The following is a 24,664-nucleotide window of genomic DNA, read 5'->3' on the forward strand; positions in this document are numbered from 1 at the left end:
CGGAACTGAGGGGTATTTTCTGAATGAGCCTTTCTTCCCTCAGGGAGTCTCAGGAACAAGGAGGAACATACTGGAATTTACAGGAAGATTCCCAATCCAAAAACTCCTTCCTTCAGTAGGCTACTTCTTCAGTCAACACACACACACATGCACACAGCGAAAGCTCAGGAAAAAACACATTTCAGAGAACCTATCTATTCTAGACAGGAGTGCAGAGGGAAAGCATCTGCCTCACTCTACAAAACTTGAGGGAAGTCCTGGATTTGCAGTTTTAAAGCCTTCCATTCAATCATTTGAAGAAAAAGAAAAAAAAAAAACTAAGCCAGACAATAGTTGCCTTCCTTCTTTTGCATAAGATTTCAGAGGAAAGACCACCAGGACCCCTCTGCCCCAAAGCTGGCTGGCTGTGTAGAACATTTAGTGCCAGTGGTTAGGATGCCATGAATATTTAAAACTCCTTCAAGCGCAAATGGAAGGGTTAGCACAGCTGGGAGGTGGGGATTTCTGATGCTGCAAGGAGGTTGTGTGTGTGTGTGTGTGTTGTTGGGGCTTTTAAATTATTTTTGTTTTGAAGCAAAGACCTCCTTTCCTCTGGAGAGCCTTAGGCAAGGAACCATGTGCAGCTTCAGGTCCATGGTGAGGAAGTGAAGGAAAGAGCAGTGGTGCCATAGGGGTGAAGGTGTGGGCATGGCCCCCTCCTTCCCCACTGGCCTCGGGGGAGAGGCTAAGGGACCAGACTCCCAGGGCAGCCAGGCCCTTTGGTGAAGGGGAGGCACGCTTGGGGTTCAGCTGGCAGTACCAAAGCTGGCTGGAAACTGGGGCTGCAGCACAGACAGATTTAGAGTTTGTATGTAGAGAGAGCTGTACCACCTTTGAACTCACTGAAAGAAAGAAATTGGCAGCAGGAACTTTCCTAGAATTCAGTGCAAATGCATCTGAGGAAGTAGACTGAAGCCTAGGAAAGCTCCTGCTGCCAATTTCTTTCTTTCAGTGAGTCTCAAAGATGCTACAAGACCTGTCTACAAACTGGTTCTACAGACTAACACGGCTATGTCTTTGAATCCTACCACAGATTTAGATTTTAAATGACTTCACTCACACATATCTCTAGAGGGGTCACATCCAACCAACCACCGGGTTTTTTTTTTTTTGGGGGGGGGCATAACACTGGACTGCAACAGGAAAGAAGCTGGAAAGGCAGGGGAGGAAGGAGCCAAGGGGGGGGGGGACCACAAGGGGCCATTGGATGCCATCGGTTTGAAAAAGAGACTTCATCACTGCTGCTCGGAACCGGTGTTCTGTGTATGCCCCAGGGACCCCTTTCTTTCCAGGAGCCCTGTCTCCCAGGGGGGCCTCAGGGGCAGCCCTTGAGAGCCGAGCCCCCTGAATGCCGCCTTCAGCACCACCGCAGAGGGACAGCGCACAGGGGCTCCTCGCAGCCAGACCTCCCGGCGGTTCTTGGAGGGAAGAAGAAGCCGGGCCCCTCAAAGGGGAGGCAGGGCAAGCTCTGGCCCAGGAGGGGAGGGAGGCAGGCAGAGGGGCAAAAGAGCTGGACTTACCTGCTGGAGGTAGAGGAAAGCGGGCGGAGGGCAGGGCAGCGAGGGGGGCAGCAAGGCGGAGTTGGGGAGCAGCAGGCAGCCGGAGTTGGCCATCGAGGCGATCATGGGGGGCGGCCAGGAGCGATGCCCCCCCGGCAGACCCTGGGCTCCTTTCCTGCGCCTTCCCCACGCCTGGCTCCTTCCCTGCCTCCCTCTTCAGGAGGGCGCCATCGGCCACGCTGCACGCTCTGCCCTGGGCTCAAGCGAGGAGGCAAGGAGGACCAGCAGCAGCAGCAGGCAGAAGGAGGAGGAGGAGAGGCACTGGGGGCCCTGAGCTGCTCCAGGAAGGCATGCTCCGCAAAGGAAGAGGCTGGCTGGCTGGCTGGCAGCGTGGGCTGTGTGTGTGTGTGTGTGTGTGTGTGGCGTGGGAGCATTGGGGGAGAGGCGGGGGGAGTCCCCTGTGCATTCAGACATCAAACAGCTCGCTGGGAAACCGAGAAAAGCCAGAAGAGCTGAGCCTGCACTTAACCCCTGGCTGGCTGCTGCGCTGCCTCTGGCCCTGCCCTAAAGAGGCCCCCAGCAAGGGTAGCCTCTTCGGGGGGACTGGCCCCCAGGGGCCCTTGGGCTACAAAGCCTGCCTTGGTGGCTGCAGCCCCGCTTCTTCCCCAATGGCCGCCCCTCCACCCCTTGCTCCTTTGTGGCAAGACCCCACCTGAGACCCCCCCCAGGACAGCAAAAGACCCCCGCCCCCGCCATCTCTCTGGAGTTTATCACACTGCGGCTGATTTTGGCGTTAAAGAGAGATTAAAGCACATTTGAAGCATCCTGCAAATAAAGCAAAAATGGCAAGTAATTGCACAATGATTATCACACACAATTGCGCAAATAAAGCAATATCAGAAATGCATTGTCGGTGAAATCCCAAAAGTAAAAAGATGTGTGTTAGTGCTTCTTTGTGGCCACTTTAATGGTTTTGCGCAACATTGTGTGAAATCATTTCAAGCAATTACACAATTTTTTCACAGGATAAACTCCTGATCTCCTTTGGGTAAAACACTCCCTGTCCACTCTAGTCTGTCTGTTGCTCCCAGGATCCAGAAAACAAGAAGAAAGACTGTGAAGATGCATTAAACTGGCAGAGAAACCTGAGTGACCCTCGCACATTTAGGAAAAGAAATCTTTTTATCCCAAAGCAAGCACACCCTAAATGTTCAAAACACACACGCCAATGCTTGCACGCAAAAGCCTTGCATGCCCTGTGCCTGGACACAGACTCACACACCTACAGGCACGCCAGGCCTACACAGATGGATGCCAGCTGACCTCTCCCAAAAATATGGGCAGAGTTTGGCAGGAGATGCTTTTGCTGGGATGCTTCCTGAGTGCTGGGCAGCTTGTCCCACAGGAGAGCCAATAGATCCCAGCTCACTGCACAGAGCTGGTTCCCAGTAGCTTTTGCAGGAACAGGAAGCCATTACCGTCTCTCTTCCCAGCACACAAAGTCCTCTGCTGTCTGGAAACTTCTTCCTAGCTATATTATGGGTTTGTGGGGGCTACTGGGAGCCAGCCCCTATTTTCTGCCCATAGGCTGCTACCTAGATAGGCCAAAGTACTATCTAGGTAGCAGTCAAATCACAACTCTTCGTCATGTGGTTTCCTTGAGATGTAGCTTCAAGAGCATAAGTATCTCCAGCACACACTCTGTACAAAGCGATGGAATGCTGTCCCCATCCACTGAAATCTGAGAGCTTAAACAAACCCAAAGCACCACCTCCCTTTTTGCTAGGGTTTTAAAGGAGGGTGGTCAGAAAACAGAGCGATGCAGAGATGTTGCAAGTTCAAGTTCACTTAAGTAAGGATCCCCTTTTTGTCCCTTGTAATGTGAATTAATGAGAGGATGTATGAAAGCAAAGTAAAATTTTTGGCTTCTAAACACACACAGACTGCCACTCTATCCATAACATAATTCTCCCCTAAAGCACAGAGACTTGGAGCACTTGTGAAGTATCCCCCCCCCTTTTTTTTTTTTTTTTTTGTAAAAGGGGGAAAGCATCTGTTTCAAAGCACCATCTTATACAAGAGGATTTTTAAAAAGCAATGACATCCACAAAATATGGCTCTAAAGCACTTTGGTATGATTTTCAAAGGTGCAGGATGTCTCCAGTCTCACACAAACTACATCAAAAATTGAGTTTTGGTGGTGTGTAGTTTCTCCCACCATTCTCAATGCCATTGGGTCTGAATAAGAGTAAGTGCCTGTTAGAATGATCCTTTCAACATAACTCCTGTTGAACAGGAATCCTGCATTTCAAGATCTGCAGTGAAACGTGAAGCTTACACAGGCATCTACTGGAAATTCTTCCTTCAGTGTTAACTTGCATACATTCCCCTTCAACCCACCTGACTTTACATCTTCCTTGTCTGGGAGTTGGCCAGAGGATAAAATTTTGCCCAGGTGAGTAAAATTCTGGGTGAGTGGGTGATAAACTTCATTTCTCTACCCACAGCCCTTCCCCTGCACTCAATAATTCTGAATTACATGCAGATGTTTTTGCAAATGTACATACATAATGCACATATGTTTGCATCAATATACACATAAAACATTTTCCTTGCTACTTTAAAGGATGTTACAGATGAGAAACTAATCACATAGTTTCATAGATACTGTGGCAAACAAAAAATAATCTGTATTCACCTCCTATCATTAAAAAAAACCATGACTACATTTGCACACTGATTGTGTTTATCCATTCAGAGTCCAGTTCTGGGGGAAGTCTGCTGTAAACTCTTTGAGGCTGATCTCTGACTTCACTGTGAGGACACAGTGATGTTTAAGGTAGAAAAATGGAGGAAACACGAAAAACTTAATGGGGAGGGGGAATAAGGGAGGGAAGGCTTTCGCTTGAGCACTGATATGTTCTTGCCTATTCTGAGACCTGATAAACAGTTCATGGTCCATTTTGCTTTTGGGCAACAGGTGTTATTAAAGTGATAATATTTTGGCTATGATAGAAAGATAATGGATAGCTATGTCATTTTACTGACATATGGATAAACTGGGTTGCAAGGATTTAGCTATGTTTGGGATTTTTAATGAATACCATCTCATGGCAAGTAATAGCGAGTAATCCACAGCTCACCAAAAGAGATAATTATACCAATGAAATATAAAGCCTTTTTAGTACATGAACTAAATCGTTTCTCGTGGTTTCAGTTATAGAAAGGCCTCCTAGCAACTCATTCAGGTTCATGGTCTGGAGGGGATCTTCAGGGAAAGGCAACCCCATAGTCATGGGGAAGTTGCTGGCAAAAGCAATGACTCAGTGCATTGCACTGATGCAACAGACTTGTTGCATGGATGTCCCCTAACAGCTCCTGGCTCCATGGGATCCCTGCAGACTGTGGAGAAGGCTTTTATACAAAGACTGGAGGATAACTCTGAATGAAATAACCCCTGTTTTCAGACCAGCCCCCTGAATCTCTGGTGACTGGCCCAGCTTTCCTAACTGCTTGGTGCCGGTGCACTGCAGGGCCCAGTTTAAATATGTGTCGACCAGCTGCAAAGGCACTTGTGCTCCGCTTGGCTGTGCAGCAAAAACGTGAATCCTGTGTTCAATTCAGCCAGAATGTGGGGTACATTGCAATTGGGCTGCCTTCCAAGGCTCAGAGGCAAAATATTCCCTGCCAGGCAGAGATGCTTCTAAGTGAGTTTTATTAGGTGATTCTTCCTGGTGCAGCAACCATCTGAAAAATGCTGCGTTTTAAGAAAAGGGCCTTGAATTGTTCTCAGATCTGCCTCCCCCTCCCTTGCCCGCCACAGAGACTGTACTCTGTCAGAGAAAGGATACTATCATAGGTCCCTGCCTTTTTTTGCTATGACGTGAGATACCAAGAAATGAGGACCTCTCCTATGAAGGTCTGGATGAGTGCTACATGGTACTCATATTGGTGGAAGGGTGTTGGGTCAGCTACTGCCTGTCGCTTTGGGGTAAACAGAGTTCAGGCACTTTCAGACTGAAGCTGCTGAGAGCCTCAGTATCTTGACACATCTGCTCAGGAAATGGTGCAGAATTGCAGCTTCACTGGGGAGCAGGTTGAAGCATCCTTCAGTGGATTCCAAGACCAGGGAAATGAGGCAAACTAGAATTTTATTGTGTGAATGACAAGGCTTCTGGGGAAAAGGGACATTTGACAAGAGTCACAGAGAGCAGAAAGCTAGTCAAGGGTTGTCTGTTCTGAAAACAGGGGGGTCTGACAAAAGTTGCTGCAGTAGGGTTGGCTGGTGACATTATGGGTCTACATATCCCCTTTTTGCTAACTCCTGACAGCAGGAAGGAAACTCTGAGCATGTCAAGGGTTTGACTAGGTTCTATGCAGTCTGCCCTTCCTGATCCAGAAACTGTACTAGTCATCAGGCAAGTTACTCATAAAGAAGTGGCTAAATATAAGTTAGGCTATTAATTTGATGAAATCGTCAAGTCCCATCAACTGTCTAAAGCAATGATTTACAACAGCAGTAATGCGGGCATAATATAAAAGGAATAATCAAATATTGACTTGTCTGGAGAGTAAACTGAAGTTTATTCTAACCATAATGCCCCCCATCCCCTACAGAGGAAAGGAGCAAAGTCTTTGGATATTACACAGGGAGTCCTCATTCTCAAAGCTAAGGAAAGGGATAGGAATGTATTCCTATTGCACGAAGCCTTAGAGGCTAATGCAGCAAGAAATCCCAGGGCTCCTGAAGTGTTTCTGAGCTGCACTGCAACATCAGGGAGAATCCTGGTCATTCCTCCATGCTTTAGAAATCATGTAGGCACCATGGGGCTCCTGATGTTTTTCTAGGCATATAAAAAAAATGAGAAACAGGCTCTCCTTGATTCTCTCATTCTAGCCAAACCAAAGATGTTGGTGTAACTGTGGACCTTTGTTCATGAACCCTTGTTCATGGCCTCCACTTGCTAACTTTAACACAGTTTAAAAACACCCCCCTCCCCCAATTCTTATCAGACTTTAGCCACCACTGCTGCATTCCCATGGGGTGGTTCTCCTTCTGCCCTTTCTCCCAATCAAGAGAAATCCTGTCACAGCACAAGGCTGTGTGCTGTAGCCAAGGAATCTGCTAGGACTTGGAGTTCTAGACATCTGTACAACCCATGATAAATATACGTTCATTTTCTGACACCTCACACTAATGCTAATACAACACAATGTCAAAGGCACGTAAGAACAGTGTACTTTGGCAGCTAGCTGGCCTGTGAATCTGATGGTGACACAGTTATTCTGATAAAACAAAATACCCTTTGTATGTGTGTGTTTTAGAGAGATAATATTCGGGAGTATTTTTGGTAGACCACTTTGAAAAATGAGTAGCTAAAAACCACTTGTATGAACTAAAGGGAGAAAATGCTCACTACTCAAGGAATGTACGAAGGGACATATGTGTATATAGTTCCCTATGAGCTTCTTTGCTAGGAATAATCTGTACTCTCTTGGGGATACACAGATCTCCCTGATAAGATTTCTTCAGGGTGTGCTAGAAAGAGCTAGTATTGTTCACATCATTGTTCTATGTAAGAAATGTCATCCTTGCAAGATTACTGCTTGAAATAGGCTGGTGCCCTTATTGGTAGGTCTGGTTTTCAGAAGATACGCTTATGAAGAAGGTATCCAGATTGGCATCTCAAGTGGGAGCCTATAACAAACCAAACAGGGATGGGGAAGATTTATGGGCAAGGAAGCATGCTAACACCCCACACTGAGTGTCAGGTTAAAGTGCTCCCCTACCCATAGATCTTCTTGAACAGAATATCTAGATTTTGGGAAATTACTTTTTAAAATACCAGTATGTGTTCCTGTTGCTTGTTATAGTGTGCCAAAAGTAAAGTTTTATCATACAACGAATTGCTCATTGTATTGCTTGTTACTTTTTAAGAAACTTTTTTGGAGGATTGACCCCTGAGAATAGAAAAGAGAATGGTAAAGAACTTGAACAATTCCATCAAAATGTCTCCAAATTTGTCCTTTAGAGGTAGATTTAAAAAGTAACTACTTGTTATACCAATAAGCTAAAATTTATCCCCTTTTGTAATATAACACTGTTCCTTTTGTAATATAACACTGTATTATTCTTGTAACCAAAATAAATAAATAGAATATTTAAGGGTACAACATTACTTGTAACTGGTAACTCCCAAGTAGTGAGACTGGCCAGTCAGCTGGTTAGTTATATAGAATCATAGAATAATAGAGTTGGAAGAGACCGCAAGGGCCATCCAGTCCAACCCCCTGCCATGCAGGAAATCCAAATCAAAGCATCCCCGACAGATGGCCATCCAGCCTCCGTTTGAAGGCCTCCAAGGAGGGAGACTCCACTACACTCCGAGGAAGGAGTGTGTTCCACTGTCGAACAGCCCTTACTGTCAGGAAGTTCCTCCTAATGTTGAGGTGGAATCTCTTTTCCTGCAGCTTGCATCCATTGCTCCGAGTCCTAGTCTCTGGAGCAGCAGAAAAAAAGCTTGCTCCCTCCTCAATATGACATCCCTTCAAATATTTAAACAGGGCTATCATATCACCTCTTAACCTTCTTTTCTCCAGGCTAAACATACCCAGCTCCCTAAGGCGTTCCTCATAGGACATGGTTTCCAGACCCTTCACCATTTTAGTTGCCCTCCTTTGAACACGCTCCAGTTTCTCAATGTCCTTTTTGAATTGTGGTGCCCAGAACTGAACACAATATTCCAGGTGGGGCCTGACCAGAGCAGAATATAGTGGCACTATTACTTCCCTTGATCTAGACACTATACTTCTATTGATGCAGCCTAAAATCGCATTGGCCTTGTTAGCTGCCGCATCGCACTGTTGACTCATGTTCAACTTGTGGTCTACTTGGACTCCTAGATCCCTTTCACATGTTGTCTCCTTAAGCCAGGTGTCCCCCATCCTATATCTGTGCTTTTCATTTTTTCGCCCTAAGTGCAGTACCTTACACTTCTCCCTGTTGAATTTCATTTTGTTAGCTGTGGCCCAACTTTCTAGTCTATTCAGGTCATTTTGAATTTTGATCCTGTCCTCTGGAGTATTAGCTATTCCTCCTAATTTGGTGTCATCTGCAAATTTGATAATTTTTTCCTCCAAGTCATTCATAAAGATGTTGAACAGTACTGGGCCCAGGACAGAGCCCTGTGGGACCCCACTGGTCCCTTCTCTCCAGGATGAAAAGGAGCCATTGTTGAGCACCCTTTGGGTCCGTCCGGTCAACCAATTACAAATCCACGTAACAGTTGCCTTGTACCACACCTTGCTCTTGACGTTGCCGTTTAATGTGGACCATGAGTAGGAATCATACAGCCCTCCAGATGTTGTTGGACTGCAACTCCCAGCATTCCTCATTATTTGGCATAGTGGCTAGGACTGATAAGAGTTGTAGTTCAACAACATTTGAAAGGTTGCATGAGTCCCATCCTTGTTGTTGGCTCTAAATATACAAGCCTATGTCCATTTGTTAGCTCCAACTATATCTGATCAGTGCTACTGATTCAATGGGTTTACTCAAGTTGAGACTAACAATGAGATGTAGGCCTTCAGGAGCAATACAGTAATTAGAAGGATAAATGAAGATCAATGACAGAAAAAAAAAACACAAGGCAAAGCCAAACAAGTCATAACTGTATCCCCCAACTCCTTGCTTTCTCTGTGAGCACACCTGGCCCTTAAATGATAGAATCCTATAGTTTTAAGATATCTCAAGGACCATCCAGTCCAATCCACTGCCATGCAGGAATACACAATCAAAGCCCTCCATCCAGCCTCTGTTTAAAAACATCCAAAGAAGGAGACTCCACCATTCTCTGAGGGAGCATGTTTCACTGTTGAACAGCTCTTACTGTCAGGAGATTCTTCCTAATGTTTAGGTGGAATCTATTTCCCTGTAATTTGAATCCATTGCTCTGGGTCCTATTCTCAGGAGCTGCTGAAAACAAACTTGCTCCATCTTCAGTATGGTAAATGGCACAAGTAGCATCCCTTTAAATATTTCAACAGGACTATCATATCACCTCTTAACCTTCTCCAGGCTAAACATATCCAGTTCCCTAAATAGCTCCTCATAGGCCGTGGTTTCTACACCTTTCATTATTTTGTTTACCCTCCTCTGTGCATGTTCCAGGTTGTCAACATCCTATCTGAAATCTCAAGCCACTTCTCTCTCCTTCCCACCAAATATCAGTTCTAAAATTACTTCTTACTCAATTGCTATAGCATCATTTGTTTTGCAATCTGCCACCACACTCATTATTCCTTTGCCAAACTATGGCCTCACTCCCTGCATTCCACCTTTGGACCTTCACTTCTGTCTTGTCTGGCTCCTCAAAAGATCCCTAACTCCATTATACTCCTTCTGTGATTTGTACAAAAATTATCCCCCTGCTCATATCATTCTGCCTCTCCAAAGAGGTGGTTCCTGGTACCCCATGTAGTCTCACAAGGAGGGGTCAGTGAAGAAAAGATTGTTCCTCACGAAAATGATTTGGAAGTTTTCCAGCACTGCAGTCAACCATGGAGGTTCCTCACAGGAGATGGGGGTTGAGTGTTTAAAATACTTTTGGGAAGACCTGGTTTCAATCCTGCTACTTCATCCTGCTCGATAAGAGAGAAAAGCTTGCTTTGGTAACAGTAAGCAGTGATGGCAGCATGCAGCTCCTGTCCACAAGTCTCCTCCCCCTCCCTGTGTATGTGTGTGTGTGGTGCTAGTTCATTTTCCACACTGGAGTTAGGTTTAACTGGCAGCCCAGTTAGCCCTTCTATGAGGAATGGGGTGGGAAGGAGTTGCCATCTCGGCTGCCTAAAGCACATGGAGATGGGCATCAACTTTTCCCATCACACAATGAATGGTTATGATTCAAACCCTATGTTCCCTGAGACTCCTTATATTGCCATTAGAGTTTATGGCCAGGAAGAAGGCCAGGAAGGGTGACAACATCATCATGTTTAATATTTGAAGAGATGTTATACTGAGGATACAGCAAGCTTGTTTTCTTCTGCTCCAGAGACTAGGACATGGAGCAATGGATTCAAGCTACAGGAAAAGAAATTCTATCTAAACATTAGGAAGAAGTTCCTCACAATAATAGCTATTCGACAGTAGAACATACTGCCTTGAAGAGTGATGGAATTTCCTTCTTAGGAAGTTTTAAAACTGTGACTGGATAGTCATCTGCCAGGAGTGCTTTCACTCCTGTTTCTGATTGTCATGGAATATTTAACCTGGCCACTATAAAGTTTATGTCCTGGAGGAAACTAAAGAGAACAAGATAGGGTGACATTACTTTTCATGTGCTTGAATATTCAGATATGCTTTGTTAGCCTTTCCACCATGGAAGTGGCTCCCTCTCACATTTGCACCCTAAGATATATCAGCCGCTTTCATAACAAACTTAGGTTTGTTGTTGTTGTGCGCCTTCACATCATTTCCATCTTAAGGCTACCCTAAGGCAACCCTACCTCAGAATTTTCTTGGTAAGATTTGTTCAGAGGGGGTTTGCTTTTGCCTTCCTCTGAGCAGGTTGAGACAGTGTGACTTTCCCAATGCTACCCGGTGGGTTTCCATGGTCAAGAAGGGATTCAAACTCTGGTTTCCAGACATAGTCCAATGCTCAAACCACTACAGCACGTTGGCTTAGATACTGGAATATTTTAAATTACGCTGCAGAATCAATGCGATGGTCTATTGCAGAAAAGCACAGACAAAAAGGTAAGCAACTTGTTCACCTGCACAAATAACAACCTTCCCATTTGTCTTTCTAAACAGCCTATTTTGTTGCCGTTAACACAATTTTTTATCAAACAGCACAGTGCCAAACTGCTGAGAGTGTACACATTACATTTATTTGACATTTTAATTCTGATATTATTGCTCTCCAAGTGAAAAGTCAAAAACTCAGGCAGCTCTTATAAAACATATACATGGGATTAGGAACCTAACAGTTTGAAAATCATGGATTCAGGAGTCTTTTGGTTGCCTCCTTATTTCCAGTAATTTAGCATTAGCACTAGCACATTTTCTCCCCGCCGCCTGCCTTCTCCAAGTCATGAATGCTGGCATGTAAAATGGAAGCTAAGACAATGATAACAAGGGCTGCAAGCAATGAGAATACTTGTGTCTCATGGTCTACATATTATTCTTGACTTTTTGTGTATTCAGACTGTTGCAGGTGTTTACATTCTTTGTCTAGTTTAAACCTACATTTGCTTCTGACCATAATATGAGACAGAACACCTTGTGGTGGCAGGGTGCCAAGAGAGGGTAGCCTCCTCTCAAGACAACATGGTGCGTTGCATGACCTTGGCGGCAAAGGGCACTTTCAGTCACTACTGGGGGGTGGGGGCAGCCAGGTCCTAGGACAGGTGGCTTCTCAGCAGGCAGGTTGGCTTTGAACAGCAATTATGTCTAAGTTGGCAGAATGGAACATGGTTCAGAGCCTGGGACTCAGCAGGTGTTAGAACTGCTTTGGTGAAGGAGATGCGAGAGGTGGTAAGATCTATGGAGAGACTCACATCACAGACATGATGACCCCCAGGGCCTGATGCACCACAATGCAATGTAGGTTTTCTTTGGGATTCCTCTTTCCTTAATTGGCTTAGCTTGCTGCCTTGCCCTTTTAAAGCAGGGTATTTTATAGAGTATTCCCTCTGGTTTCTTAACTCTCACCTTTAAACTTTCTGGCGCTGTTTCTAAACAAAACACACTTCTATCATGTTACTAGTTTTTATTTTGTTGCTAGTAATTTCCTGGGTGCCACCATCAAAGGATTAGGTTTAACCAGTGGTAGGAAATTTTTCAATGCCAAAAGAGGTGAGGAATGGGTTTGGGGTGGGCACAGTAGAAGGGGGGGGGAGGGAAGAGGCACAGTGGTGGGAAAGGGCATGGAAGGGGTTGGAGAAGGGCCCTTCTGAAGTTGGATGGCCTGCTTGTGATTATAGGGAAATGGGTAGGAAATACACATACCCACTTGTTGTGTCAAATACATTTCCCTATTAAGCCAATTCCCCAGGGTTCATTTCACTACTGAATGTGCACACACATACCCATCCACAACAATCCCCTTCCACAGCTACTGCCATTATTAGGAATCTTCCTTGCACCATGAAGGTTTTTAAGCAGACACTTTGCGATAGCAACCCCAAACCTAAACATATTTGGAGCTGAAAGGGGTAGACTAAGGAACAATCTAAGATAGCAGCATATGCATCTTAGAAAGGGAAAACCAATTATTTATTTACCCACTGCTTCACCACTCCAGAGCTTAGGGTTGCCATAAGTCAGGAACGACTTGAAGGCACAGAACAACAACATTACATCACAACTGTCACAGCCTGTAAGTATAAAAAAATGTCTAAGCCATTGCAGTTACACCACACATGAAATGATGTGAGGAATAACTTCACTTCATACAGTATGTGGTGTAACTGCTATGGCTTTGACATTTTTTCATACTTACAGGCTCTGTGGCTAAATAGTGGCGGCCATGGTGGCTGGGAGATTCTGAGCATTATATTCCAAAATGATAAGCTCTTCAAGGCCTTTCTCTCCAGGGCCCTTTCACACCATACAATTACTTACAGTGATATATCCCACTCTAACTACTATGTTGGCTCCCAAGGAATCCTGGGGTTTGTAGTTTGGGAGAAGCTATCTTGCTAAGAATGTTAAAAGCTTCTCCCTAAACTGCCAATCTCAGGAGCCATAGTAAGTAAAGTGGAACATGACACTATAACTGTATAGTGTGAAATGGCTCAAAGTGTAAGAAAAATAGAGGCTAGAGCTTGAGAGGCATGCAAGACACCTGAATGACGACAGCCAGAGGACAGCTGGTTGTTGAGAGTTAGGATCCTGCAGTAATCTGGACACTGACACAGAGGAAGAGGGGACTGCCAGAGTCACACTGTCACCACCCACAGGACCACCACATCTTTTGGGCCCCCAGAGACAGGCCCTGAATCCTGCACCTAGGGGGCATGGATAATATCACCATCATTATCAACCATCATTTTTCTAAAAAACACCCAAGGCATCTTGCAGCAACATATCTGTAATATAAAACAACACATTGGGAATATAATACTGTACTTCACCCTAAGAATAACAAATCATAGGGATAACCCATTGATATAAGGCCAGTTTTTAAAAACTGACCAGTCTCATCCCACCCATCACAACTGTGGACCTAAAGTCAAGACCCTCATGGACTGCAGTCCCTAAGCCAGGCTCCACTGCTGGAATAATCATTCTTATCCCTCATTCTTATCATGTGCCAAACTTACTCATCAACGCAGGAGCATGCCCTGCAAGAGATAATAAAGTAATGGCTTGTTAAGGTCTAGACCACAAAACTGTGCCATTAGGGTTCTCTGGTATGTAGCAATGGGGCAGAGCCTGGAAGAAATAGATCGGCTCAGGAACTACATCATAAGGGCTCAGTTAAATCTTGTTGGAACAAATTGCCTCTTTCCTGCAGCTTGGAGGGTTATAAAGGACCTGTTCCTGACTGCTTCCCTTTCTCAAGCTTCAACTAAACATACAGGCAGACTCCATTCTGTTCCAGAGCTGTGACTGACTGCTCCTTCAAGACTCAGCGATGGACTCATCTTTGGTGGAATCAGATGCTGGCTGGCTTTAGTGAAAAGAAAAATCCAGACGCCTTCTTGTAAATGATGTGCAGGAAGAAAGCTTCCACAGAATTCTTCCTTGCTAAGGCAGTATAAATGTTTAATTCACAAATCTAGTGGCAGCTCAGCAGGGGGCAAAGTGGATATTCCCACACATATAAGAGTATCATTCTTCCCACAGGTTGAGCTGTGAAAGGCAGCTACTGTTTCACAACTCCCAGTCTAGGGAGAGGATCTATGCAAGATTTTAGCTCCTAGTTTGTCTGTAAAGTCACATTTCTCTTTCATAGTTTTTTAGACACAGCTCTTCTTTGCTGAATATTGATTGAGACAAGAGTGCATAGGAAGTGAAGGATAAATCTGCCCCAACAGAAACATATCATTAACTCTTACAACTCAAAGCCACCAGGATGGAAGTTAAGAGAAGAGATTATAGAGGGACAAGGTATATATTTTTAAACAGAGGCTGGATGGGCATCTGTCAGGATTGCTTTGATGGTGTAATCCTGCGTGGCAGGGGGTTGGACTGGAGGGCACTTGTGGTCTCTTCCAACTCTATGATTTTATGAAGAGCTGAACAAACAAACAAGCACACACCATCTTCTGCAACGAAGCAAATCACCTTTATAGCCTAGTCCTATGTATGCTTTCTCAGAGCTACATTCTACTGTGTTGAGATTTACTTTCAATGAAATGTTCATAGCACCACAGCCTTAGCATCACACTCCTTAAGTATTAAATGCAGGCATACTGAGAGCCCTTACAATGGGCTAACTCTTATATATGGCTCGGCCAAAGCTAACCTGTTGATACTGAGGGCCCAAGTATTAGACAGAGCTATTTGGATCTCTAGTACTCTTTCTGACTAACACATGCATCTATAATTTCAGTAGACATAGTGTAGAAGGAAAGAATTAACCCACCTCTCATCCAACTTCAATTATCCTGATTCATACTAGAGATCTTTGGAGACCTGTTTGACAATGACCTTAGTCTCATTTTGGTACCACATTTTGGTACCACATTAGATCTGAATCTTTATTAAAGCCTTTGGGGCCTAATGGGTTTACCCAATGCATACACAAACATGGCTATTTATAATGGTTTAATGTCAACTTCTTAAACTATGCAATCCTGTACAGTAGAGTCTCGATTATCTGTCCGTCAGTTATCCGACATTCCTGATTATCCGACGTTGCGGCTGCTTGGGGGCATGGCTATAGGCATTACCACGCCCCCAGGCGTGGGCAAGGAGAGCAACGGGCAAGGAGAGAAGGGCGAGTGAAGTCTCGCCCCAAAACACGGTACCAAGTGTGGTGGCAGCGGTGGCAGCTAGCATGGTGAGTACCTCTAGGTTTGCAATTCATAGTGATTTCAAGGCTTTTCTAGGACCCTCCGGATTATCCAACATTTTTGGCTAGCCGACTATCAGCGCGACTGTTTATGTCGGGTAATCGAGACTCTACTGTATTTTATTATTTTTTAAAAAATTAAATAATTTTTATTGTTTCAAATTTTATTGTCTTGTATTTTAAATCATTCAACTGATCTTGTTGCAAGATTTCCAGAGATGCTTTGATGGGGGCTGGGATATAAATGTTGCACAATCAATCAATCAATCAATCAATCAAATTTTACCCTCTGCGTCAGCTCCACTCTCCCCATATGCTGGTATTCAATAAAAAACAAAACACAAGAAAGAGAGCCCAGCATTTTTCTGTCATCATCACGGGGTCCCACTCATTAGCCCTTATCAGATGAGTCTGGAACTGGGGGTCTTCAGCACTGGGCGGTTCGAATTCACGTTATTTCGCACAATACCATCATACCAGCATTCGAATGGCCCAATCCGAACTCACGTGAATGCGCGAGATGCCGAACTGAATGCGTACTGGCTCCTCTTTTTGGAGCGTGTTGGCCAGTGCGCTGATAAGGGGATTGGCAATATCCTGGATTGGGGCTCTGTTCGATCTCAGTGCGAATGGCTCTGGTGTGACTACCCAATCCTGAATTCCATCGCAAGACCCCCAGATTCCAATTTTAACTTCCGGTGGGTCTTTCCTCTTGCCGGTTCCAGGGAAGCGGGGGGGGGGGGGCGGTTCCAGCGGCCTCCTCCTCCTCCTCCCGGCTTGGGAGCCAGCATAAGCTGCATCCCAAGAAGGGAAGAGGCGTGGGGGGCCGCTCGAATCGTGGTTCCGGCAGCCTCCTCCTCCTCCTCCCGGCTTGGGAGCCAGCATAGGCTGCATCCCAAGAAGGGAAGAGGCGCGGGGGCCGCTGGAACGGCAGCGATCGCCGCGATTCTAGCGGCCCCGCGCCTGTTCCCTTCTTGGGATGCAGCTTATGCTGGCTCCCAAGCCGGGAGGAGGAGGAGGAAAAAAGCATCCCCATTTACTTAGATGGCCATCCAGCCTCTTTGACAGCCGCTGGAACTGGTCCTCCCCCCCCCCCCCCAGAATACATATTCACACACTCACACACACACACGTACAACCGGGCATTGCTAATTTGTTGCAAGGGAAGGTCATGGTAACGTTAAAACCAAGCAGGAATGTAGAGAGGAAACAGAGAGGAATGTAGAGAGGGCACGTTGTATCGCGATTGTTAATGTGCATGAGCTGGCTCTCCAGCTGTTTACCGGGCTGTCATGACGTGACCTCCCCTTTCACCCCGGAAGCGTTTAAGGTCGCAACCCATGCAGGGCACCACTGAGCATGTGCGAGGGGGCCGATACGAATCGGCCAATCCTCATGTTGAGCACCGGTGTGACAAAACATTCTGCACTGAATGCACTTCGCGCGAATGCGTATTGGCCAATTTGAATCATGCCAATTCGGAGGGGCTCCCAGGTATGATGGTATTGTGCGAAATAACGTGAATTCGAACCGCCCAGTGCTGAAGACCCCCAGTTCCAGACTCATCTGATAAGGGCTATTGTGTGCTGAGCAATAAGAGTTTGGCTGCAACAAGCTGGCATGTGCCACAGGGAAACATACAAAACTAATGCCTGGCTTAAATGTCCAGGTTGATAAGATTCAACTTCCTAGCACCCAGGGTCAACAAACACTGAATGGCTTAGTCAGTGGCAATGCAGGCTTCATTGATGTTTAGGATCTTGAACCAAGGTTACCTTGCTTTGTATTCTGAATGTATTCCTTTGGAATACATTCAGCAACCTGTCCTGGATGTATTCATAGGGATGATATCTTTCCTGCCACCAGGGATTCCCTCTAACTTGAAAGTCTAGGAGGCTCTCATCAAATGTTCTAGGGAAAAAAGAGTTAATATAACTAAAATAGGAAGGAAGATATAAATCTTCTGGCTTCCAACATAAGACCATTTGGACAAGTGCTTCCTGGGATAGATTAGCCCCCATCTGCCCAGCACATAGGAACCCTGGCACCAAGCTTGGAAGCAATCAGGTGCTGCCACTGTAGGAGACAGGATAATAGGCTGGATGGTTTTTTGGGAATAAACCAGGCAGGTAATTCCTACCTTCCTGATCTCACTATCTCAAGCAGGTTTCCAAATATCAGAGCCAGCTGGCTACTTCCAATGTAGTTCAAATATCCAGGAATCCCAACTTTAAAAATTAATAGTTTGTTCTAAAGCATTGTGATTCAGAATATAGCTGAACTGATTTTTTTCAAAAAATATTTTTTCCCAATGATGTAGTAGTTGACATGAAAAGTCAGCTTCTGAAGATGTTGAAAGTCTCTCACATTAACCACTTTGTCTTCACACACGCACACACACATACTCTGCTCTTCTTCCCCCTCCCCTTTTGGATGGTTACCAAAAGGTTTTCATAGGCAAGGAATAATCAGAGGTGGTTTTGCCAGTTCCTTCCTCTGATATATAACCTATAGGGCCTGGTATTTCCTGGTGGTCTCCTATCCAGCTATTAACCAGAGTTAACCCTGCTCAGCTTCCAGGATCTGATGGGGTCTGATTAGACACCATATTTAGGAGTCTCTCATCTTTCCCACACAAAGCCACTCAAGTGAACATAGTGATATTACAGTCCACATAAGAATCACCAGATTTGTCTTATATGTGATTATGTTATCACTGAGGCTAAATGTCTCCTTCACATTCTCCCCACACTGAAGTGTGCGAGAGGGGGACAAAGCTCAGGCAAGTGGGGAAAAGCACCCTGTCTTGCTGTGTTGCACTGATAGTTTTATTTCCTCACACTGAAAGGCCTTTGACCACATCAAATTCCAGTTGTACATACAGATTCATATTTCCCGTTTGCTGAAAAACTGATTCTGGCTGAGAGAGAGAATGGCTGCTGTGCAAACATTTACACCTACCCAAATTCCAAAGTTGCTGGCACAGTTTTTACAGAGGACACAAGGAACCACTCTGAGAGCCTTTAGGCCTGAAGGGCGGGGTATAAATACCATAAACAAACAAACAAACAAACCAGGGCAAGGAAAACAAACAAACCGAATTAGACAGAATAAGACAACTATGGTCAGGGGGGCAGATGCTGGGGGTTACAGAAGTTCCAGATTTTAACAGATGTCCTGATTTTTAAAAACTTTTTTGATAATGATGATGACAACGACGACAATGATAGTTTAAAATTATAACTTGTGTATGTTTTAATAATACAACAAGCTTAATTGTATTTCAATATTTTAAACACTATGTTTTATTGGTACTTGGTTTTTAAAATTATTTTGTAAGTTACCTTATATCCTATTCCCAATGAGAAAAGAAAGAAAGAAAGAAAGAAAGAAAGAAAGAAAGAAAGAAAGAAAGAAAGAGCATCCTTTCCCACCACATGCACACCTGGATAGCTATTTCTTAGTTGGAGAATAAACATGTGTGTGAGATACATGGTCAATTCTGTGCACCATAAAATTAGCATGCTCTTCTCAGAGAGTAATCACCAGTGTTGAAGGAAGACTAAACTGCTAGTCTAGTTTCCATCTGCGAATGGAATTTGGGATGGGTGTCCTGGTCCATGCTTCCAGTAACAAAACATGCCAGCCCCTCTCCTCCCAGGCCTGGTCAGGAAAGGGGTAGCATCTACCCAAGAAAGAGGATGTTTAAAGGAATTGGGCCAAAAAGCAGGAAGAATATATCAAGTTGTTTGAGAAACAGGAAAGCCAAGAGTAGTGGAGAGAAGTGAGACAATGCAACCTCAATCTGTGAGGTAAACACACAGAAAAACAGGACTCTCCCCCCTATCCCTTTCTCATATGCACACATAGGCTTTGTAAGAAGTGCCTCTAATAAATGCTTGGAATCATACTGCAGTATTTGTGTAGCGTGAATGCACTTCAGCTTCATGCTAAAATCATGGCAGGTAAACATTCCGTGTTCGGCAAAGGAAATGTCCCACTTGTCCATCCCCTCTTCTATATTTTGTTTTCATTGTATCTAGGGCACAAAACTTTTGGGAGGGTCTGAAATCACCTTCCCTGGAGGCAGGAAACCCTGAAGCTCAGAAAGAACTACTGTTTTTCACTATTAGGAGTTTACTGCTCAGCATTTTAAACCAGCTCCAGGCTCCTGGGCTGGAGCTGGGACATGGGATGGAGGCAGGGATTATCGCACACTAAATCACCGCAGAATCGCTGGCTGCCATCAGCCCGGGTCCAAGCCACGCTTTGCCTGCACTTGTTAGATGTTGGAAAGCTTTCTGACTTCGAAAAAGTGCTGGTGAAGTGCAGCTTCAATCCTCTTGGGACCTGGGCTGATGGCGGCCAGCGGTGATTTCGTGTGCAATATTCCTTGGCCCCATCCTGTGTCCTGGCTCCAGCCCGGGATGCTGGAGCCAGTTTAAAATGCTGAGTGATAAGCTTCTATATGTGGTCCAAAAAACACTACAGTTTGAGACCATTTTAACTGCCCTGGCTCAGTGCTAGGGAATTCTGGGAGCTACAGTTTTGTGAGACATTTAGCCTTCTCTGTCAGAGGGCTCTGGTGCCACAATAAACTACAATTCCCAGGATTCCCTAGCACTGAGCCGGGCAGTTAAAACAGTCTCAAATTGGATGATTTCTGCAGTGTGTTTTGGACCAGTGTGTGTGTGTGTGTGTGTGTGAGAGAGAGAGAGAGAGAGAAAGAGAGAGAGAGGGTAGAGTTTCTCCTAGTTAACAGGTAACCAAGCCTGCAACAAAAGCAAGGCTTCTTTCTCCTCACCTTCCCGCTGGGGCCCTCCATTCTGGTAGTCAGTGTCTGCTGTCTCAGCCCAGGATTTTCTTTGCCCCTTCCCAGATTCATCCCTTTTCACTTGCTGCCCCTCACTCTTGGAACCGTCTTCCCAAGCACGGGTCATCATTTCTTTAACCAGTTTCAAAACTGAGTTGAAGACCATCCTATTCAGAGAAGCGTTCCCAGGCATTATGTGACTATTATTTGCTATTTGAGGTTTTTAATTTGTTGCCTGTTTTATTGAACCCTTTCCTGTATTTATATGTTTTATGCTATTATTTCTTAGACTGTACGCCATGGGCAGGTTTACTCTTATCTATTGTATTGTTTGTATCTACAGCGCTATATAAATAAAGCATAATAATAATAATAATAATAATAATAATAATTTTTACTGTCATCAGTAATGGACTGGGTGAGGGCAAGCAAGTTGAAACTTAATCCAGACAAGAGAGAGGTGCTCCTGGTCAGTCGGAAGGCAGATCAGGGAATAGGGATCCAGCCTGTGTTAGATGGGGTCACACTCCCCCTGAAGACACAGGTTCACAGTTTTGGGGTACTCTTGGACTCAGCTGTGAACCTGGAGGCCCAGGTCTCTCCTGTGACCAGGAATGCTTTCACACATTTAAAACCTGTGTGCCAACTGCGCCCGTTTCTTGAGATGCTGGATCTGGCCCCAGTGGTACATCCAGTTTGGACTACTGTAATGGGCTCTACATGGGGCTGCTTTTCTTTAGGATTGCAGAAAAGCATACCTCTAACATTTCACAAATAAAAGCCAAGAAAAATGTGATCAAGCAATATGGTTAAGTGGTTAAGATGGTAGAAGTTAAGAAGAAAGATAGCAGAGGCTGCAGCAGTTTGCTTTTGCCTGAGCCAAATTCTCCCCTTCCCCTGCCCTGAGTTAGTTGAGTGCAAACTACTTTTGCGCTTTGAATTCAGTTTGCAGTAATTGAAAAGGGGGAAAGTAGGAGGAGGTGAGAAAAACCAGAAAATTTTATAAGCAGCTGAAAAAGTGAGAGAACAGAGGATTAATAGCCTTTTGGCTGCAGAGTGGGGTATGTATGTATGTATGTATGTATGAATAAATAAATAAATAAATAAATAAATAAATGGCACTGTCCATGCGAAATTGGGTCAGTTGGAGGGTATGCAACAGCCTTGGACAAAGCATGAAGCAAAGGTGTAAAGCCCTAGTTAGAGGCACCCAAGACTTAGGTGAATTAGGCCCGGTACAGACCGGCATTTTGTGCCGGCCTGATCACAGACTAGGGATGCGCGAGGCCTGAGCGTTTACACACCCAGCAACCCTACCACGCGCCCTGGCCCCATCTTGGTGTGTGGCCAACCAGACCAGGCGTGCCATGATGACATCGATCATACGCAGTGCTTACATGGCGCTGTGCACGACAGGCATTGCAACCCTTATGGCACCCATTCTAGAGCTCAAATAGGAGCCGGGCTTCACGGTTCCTATTTTCACCGTGTTAGATGTGTGGTGTGTGGCTGCTGCGTTCCGAACCCAGCCCGTTCAGGGGAGGCACAGAGCCGCCCCTGAACGGGCTGTCTGTATAGCCCCTTAGTTCTAAAGGATTTTGGTGAAGCAGGCTGGTTCTAGGGCTTTTGAAATTATTATTATTATTATTATTATTATTATTATTATTATTATTATATTTATTTGTATCCCGCTCTTTTCCCAGGACTGAGACACAGAGCGGCTTCACAGCATTAAAAACAGTACAATTAAAAACATTTTAAAAAAATGTATATTAGAAAGGAATTAAATTATTACAGTATTAAAACAAGAATAAAACATATTTTAAAAAGATAAAACTATATATAGAGGAAAAAACTGTATCAAATTTTTAAAGAGGCCCAACATCCCAGCCTGTCCTTATAGCAATTCCTTAAACGTCTGTGTGAACAGGTAGGTCTTCACATGCCAGTGGAAGGCCATCAAGGAGGGCGCAGTTCTGATCTCCCTGGGCAGGGAGTTCCAGAGTCTAGGGGCAGCCACCGAGAAGGCCCTCTCTTGCGTCCCCACCAACACCTTGGAGATGCAGATGGATGTTCTCTTTTCACTTTTTCAAACCTATCTGAGATATTTTAAAGCTCCCACCAGTGTCTCTAAGCTGTTTGTAACTGGAAAATAGTGATAGATCAGGGAAGGTGAAGGAATGGTTACAGTACTCTTAACTGGCAGTTGTAGCTTCCAGTGGGGTATGGTTTTACTAAAGCTCTCCTTTTCACACGTTGGTTTCTTATTTTAACATCAGTCTTACCCTTATGGGCTTGCTTTCTCCCTGCTGATTTGCAGTTTTTTGCAGGAGACTAAACATGTCATCTGAGTAAATATTAATGAAGGATGTTGGGCATAAGAACACTGTAGTCACCCTGTCTTTAATACTTCAATATTGTTTACCAAAAAGTTCTGCCTGATTCAGAAGCCATAAGTAGAACCATTTTAATTCTGCTTCCAGATGATTATGGGAAAGCAGTGCCTCATGCTGAGCTAATAAGTTGTAAAGTGAAATAACCAAGTACTGACAATAAATAGAGAGTATCTTGCCCAGCTTAAAGTAGTATTGGTTGATTCAATTCTATATCTCAAAAATTAGCTTGGCAACATCTAACCAGGAAAAGCCATTGGCCATCCAGGCAGATCCACACAGCATTGTTTGTACAATCAAGAAAACATAAGAGTCCTGTAAAAGGCATGGTACCTTCCACCAAGGATAGGTCCGCAATGAAAATAGAAAGTGGGTCATGCAGAGTCCACAGCGATAAGTGCTCCAGTAATTATCAAATGCCAGGCACCTATGAGTACATATTGTTAGTACATGCATATTTTACAAACTGGATATGTTTCTAAATAAAAGCCAATCTTTGGGCTAGAGTTAGTAGAAAATACCAAGCACAAAAGAAGCCCTGAAGCAATACATAAATGTCAAAAGATAGGGAGCACTATAAGTGTTAGGATAAGATTAATAGGAAAAGACCATCTGCTACATTTTTAGGGATAGAGCATGGATTAGTGCGTTGTGTATGTTCAAGATGATGTGTGTAATGGTAACAGGACTCACGAGCAATCACCCAGTGCTATGTTATTCAGAGGCATTTTGATGATCCAATGACAGGGCAAGAGCAAAAGTGCCTAAGAATCAAGAGAGTGACCTGTTGCATCCAACACCATGTTCCTAAGCCCTATGATTTCTATTCTGTTTTCATATACTTTATTGTCACATCAGAGCAACAACTGGCATTTGTTTGAAGGTGCTCAGATCCCAGCTGCTAAAGCCAATAATATAGTTTACTCTTTATCTATTTGCTGAAGACTGTTTTCTCTATTATAGTCAATGATGACCACAACAACAGCTGCCAAATGATAGCCAAACTGTGTTGTTCCAACACTAGCCTGGAATCAGAGATTTATTTCAATGAGAATTTCTTTCCTGCCCTTCTGTTTCTTATGCATCATCCAGGGTGGGTAAGAACAATAAAACAACTAATAACGCACACTAACATTCAAAAATAACAGCAGCAATGTAACAGAAATAGATCAACTGAGCAGTTACAAAACTTGGATAGCAGATGATATCCATTATTGTACATGAAAGGCACACCTCAAACAAAAAGATCTTTGCCACACAGGAAAACACTGTTGGGAAGGGCACCAATTTTATCCTTCCCAGGGATAAAGAATTCCACAGTTTAAATGTGGCTGCTCGGAAGACCTTGTAGGTCATCATTACTAAGCATCAGTCTCTTGAACCATGCTGTTCAACTCCAGTCAGATAGCGGGAGTAGGGCACTAATCCTTATTTACAGCTAGGAATGTGGTAATCTGTCAATGTAATCCAGGGCTTCTTCCAGGTTGTCCAACTCTCTCATGGGAAACTAATTTGAACCCATTCCTCTCTCCTTCCACCTGCAAGCAAAGATAGTTCTATTTAGACAATCCTTTGGCCATTAGCTGATTACTATGGAATGGTTTTCTTTTACATAAAGGTGCTCTTTCCTTTACATGTTTTGTTTAAATACTTTTAAACAGATTTTAATTCAGTGCTATTTTTTAACACAGCAGGTTTTAAAAACTGTTTTTAATTCCTTTTCTTACTTTTTTTCCCCACTATTATGATTTGTTTAGCTATACTCTGATTTAATCTGTGTTGTAAACCACCTTTGTCCCCATCCTGGGAGAAAGGCAAGATAGAAATTAAATGAAATTTTAAAAATGGTTGCACTTCTCAGAATCCGATCAGCATCTTTGTTCCATCTGGGTTCTGTAT

At 44.3% G+C, this 24,664-nt stretch overlaps 1 protein-coding gene across 13 annotated transcripts in view; it reads right to left on the reverse strand.

Annotated features, from left to right (window-relative positions):
- Positions 1-24,664, reverse strand: part of LOC149322298 (RNA binding protein fox-1 homolog 3) — a 545,247-nt gene that overhangs the window by 91,953 nt on the left and 428,630 nt on the right. For 5 of the 13 annotated variants that reach the window (XM_089539023.1, XM_089539033.1, XM_089539014.1 and 2 more), the window contains exon 1: positions 1,560-1,881. The exons of 5 other annotated variants lie outside the window; for them this stretch is intronic. In XM_089539023.1, the coding sequence (XP_089395149.1) occupies positions 1,560-1,664 (105 nt within the window). In that variant the 5' untranslated portion in view covers positions 1,665-1,881. Of the gene's footprint in view, positions 1-1,559; positions 1,882-24,664 lie in introns of those variants that run through there. 3 more of the 13 variants (XM_089538952.1, XM_089538931.1, XM_089538923.1) reach the window with 3 other exon arrangements.

This window comes from Sceloporus occidentalis, unplaced genomic scaffold (assembly GCF_023333645.1).
Source record: "Sceloporus occidentalis isolate IW3139 unplaced genomic scaffold, rSceOcc1.0.p SCAF_1, whole genome shotgun sequence".
Taxonomy (NCBI): Eukaryota; Metazoa; Chordata; class Lepidosauria; order Squamata; family Phrynosomatidae; genus Sceloporus; species Sceloporus occidentalis.